We start from the raw sequence: 3432 nt of genomic DNA on the forward strand, positions 1-3432 counted from the left end.
AAATATTATTATTATTATAATAGTTTGATGGAACACCTCTTAAATGAGGTGGTTTAGAATTAATTGCAGAAGGAAAAATTCCTTGGTTCTGATATATACATGTCTCCATCGTTAGTTGCATGTCCCTGTAACGACATTCTATTCAAGTTTCTCTTAGCTGTGTCATCAGCATTGTTACCATTCTTCATACCATAAATGAAAGAATTAATAATGAGCATGCAGTGCAATAATATTGTAACACCTTATGCAGGTTTCTATACTAGTGATCCAATAATTCAAGTCTGAGGAACTAAAAAAATGCAGACAGTACACTTTTTTCATGCAAATTTCATTGTATTTGAAGAGTACTTGTTTGTGATATTATATTTACCAGTTATGTGGCTAAAATGGTAACCGTATGCAGAGAGACAGTTTTACTGAACTAACTTGCTATGATTTTCTTTGTTGGTAGAAATTAGATGTACTATTTCAAATAACCGACAATTGCACAGTAAGAAATTTGGCGATTACTGTTGTTTTATTAGACAGTAAGGAAAATATCATGAAAAGTGAAAGGGAAAAACCTATTTCATTTATATGCTAAAATAAGGTTTCTGGAAATCCAAGGACCAGATCCAACAAAATACATAGAAACAAAGCTATGAAACAAGCAGAGGAGTTTTTCTCATGTCTTCACTTCACAATACGAGGTGCCCTTTCACATCCATTTTCTTTTTATGAGACCAAAAGCATGACTACAAAAAACATCCATTTTCGTCACCTTTTGAAACAGGAGCTGCAAATTCTGGATGGAAAAGCATTCATGATATGAAAGCTTACAGAAAAATACAACAAGATTATTAAGATGATAGGACTATAGCAGTACACAAGAAGCACCTTGACCTTACTATCGACGTGGTGATTTGAAGCCCATAAGATGCACTTTTTTTTTGCTTTTCTCACACATAATTGAACAAATTCCAAGAGAAAAATATCATGCTAAATGTATAGTAGTTTTGAGGCATGTGGTGAGTGAGAGTGCTGCAGTGGTGATGCGGCGTAAGTGTGATGTTGTTGTCCATATTTTGCACCAGAAGGAAACCTAACTATCTGAGAGGTATTAGTCCTGTTAGGAATTTTGGGTGGATGTTCATATGTTATGAAAGCATCACCGGCAACTCTAACTGATTTGTGGCTCTTGCAACCCAACAGCATGCTAGGGCGCCTTCTCTGAATCTCTCTAGGGGCTTTTGTTTTTCCATCTGTCCTTATTGGACTCCTTATGGTTACTTCTGACATCTGTTCTTCACAGTCTGACATTACTGCAGCACTGGCAGTGGCCACACTCCACTCTATGCTTGCCTCACTCGGTGCATAACCATTTGTAGGGCTCACACACCCAGAAGCAGCATCTGATGTTTGCCTTGCAAGGAATGGGTTCGTTTTGCTTTTTATGCTTTCTATCTCAAACAAGTCTGAACTTGCATCACTTGCCGCATCATTCATGTAGTTTGAATCAATTTCTTCCGTCCTTGGAACACCATCTCTTGAGGACATTCCCATCCTTCTGTCAAAGCTCAAGGACTTTATCTTATTCTTCAGTACGGGGGACCCAAAAACCTCCAAGGATTTCCTTCCTTTCATCTCTTCTTCCTCTTGTTCAGCTTGCATTTTCACAAGATGGTTTTGGTTTCCTGAGGCACTACTCATGGGCGAGAATTGCAGACTGTTCCTTCTGCTGTTCACTCCCACCCCAAAACTCTCTTCCTTTTGGAAGTAAACATTATTGATTTTCAAGAGTTCTGCATTAGGCTTGCTTAATTTAATTGAATGGCTAGCATCTAGAGCAGCAATATCCACCAGCTTTCTTGTTGTTTTGCCATGAACTGCACCGTAAGTAGCAGTTTTGCTAAAACTGATTTCACCTGCATCAACAGAATCTTTGCCAGAACAAGAGCATTTGAAACCAAGACCAGCTAGAACGCTCTTGGCTTGATACTTATCTTTTTTACTCCTTAAAGAATTTATCTTCCCACTCTGCAGAAAAGCACTCTGGCTATTGCTAGTTGATTCAGAACGCATGCTTGGAGTTCCGTACTGAAGTGTGTGCTTTCTAGTTGCCAGAGCCACTGGTTCATCTCTCTGGTGCAGGTACTTTGAAGTGGATATGCTGCTGGCAGATCTAGGAGTCTCAGATTCTCCTACATTGAAGTACTTTTCAGCTCCAAACACTCCGATTTCGCCATTCTCTTCTTTCTTTTCTAGCTTCTGAAGAGGGGACTTTTTACTGCTGGTGAAGGGATTGAGCTTTTGGCTTGTTTCACCAAGCCTTCCTACAATGGTCCCTTCAGTGCCATTCAAATATGGAGAGAAAGTGCCATCATAGAGGTGACTGTTATTGTTCTCAGAGTTGAAAGTATGTAACTGATGAAAGCTGGTGTTGGCAGTGGATGAAATAGTAGCCATAGTTGAAGGAAAAAAAGTTGTAGGTTAAAGCCAAAAAGAGAAAATAGAAGGAGTTTGGAGAAAGGTTAACAGAAAATGGGCTTAAAAAACATGAAACAAAATTTCCTAGTTGCTTTTGAGGATCAAAGTTGAAGGGGGGAACATACTTTATGCAATGAAAAGGCAAAAGGGTGGGTAGATAGAGAGAAAGAAAATGGATTCAAGAGAGGGTATGAGATGAAATGTTGAATAATGGGTGCCATTCCAATTTTGTAGCAGCCCTATATGTAGGCTATTGGAATATGCAAAATCATACATAGTAGGACCATGTGTTAGTAGCTGACCTGACACTTCACCCCATGTTTAAATATTCGTGAGATATAAGAGAAAACTAAGTTAAGAGATAATCACATATCATAACTCATGTAATAGAAATAAATAAAAGGTATTATAGAAAACCCCTTAGTTATCTTCATTCAATCCATCATAAATTAACATTATATATAACTTATTTTTTTCTTTTGAAAGGACATTGAGGAGGTTAATTATTTGTTTTATATTTTTAATGAAAAATAGTTTTAATCGTTAACAGTGTTTACCATTTAAAAAATGACTAATTATTATGAGAAATTATTTGAAGTAACTTCTCTATCTTATTTTATACTTCTCTTCGTTTTCTACTTGTCTGGAAGAAAGGATAGCAAGTACGGAATTGCAACTGTTCAATATACACTCTCATTACCTAATTTCCACTCTTATCATCTTTTCCTCTTCATGGCCAGAGATAATGGAAGCTATAATCTATTCTAGAATTATTTTTCAAGGTCATAAATATTTTGTTTACTAAAGAAAATTTTTTAATCTAGATTTTACATGTTCACAACTTCAATACCAAAGATAGTTGTTGTTGGAATTTAAGAGTATTAGAGACAATTTTTAGATTCTTGAAGAGTTACAATTATTCATAAAAAGTTACCATTCATGAAGAGTTACAATTATTAATGAGGA

At 36.4% G+C, this 3432-nt stretch overlaps 1 protein-coding gene across 1 annotated transcript; it reads right to left on the reverse strand.

Moving 5' to 3' along the window:
- Positions 1-505: 505 nt before the first annotated feature.
- On the reverse strand, positions 506-2777 carry LOC106767258 (protein PHYTOCHROME KINASE SUBSTRATE 1-like). Its single transcript, XM_014652107.2, has one exon. The coding sequence runs from the start codon at positions 2443-2445 to the stop codon at positions 979-981; it is 1467 nt and encodes a 488-aa protein (XP_014507593.1). The 5' UTR covers positions 2446-2777; the 3' UTR covers positions 506-978.
- Between the last annotated feature and the right edge of the window lie 655 nt (positions 2778-3432).

Source organism: Vigna radiata, chromosome 7, assembly GCF_000741045.1.
Source record: "Vigna radiata var. radiata cultivar VC1973A chromosome 7, Vradiata_ver6, whole genome shotgun sequence".
NCBI classification, from domain to species: domain Eukaryota; kingdom Viridiplantae; phylum Streptophyta; class Magnoliopsida; order Fabales; family Fabaceae; genus Vigna; species Vigna radiata.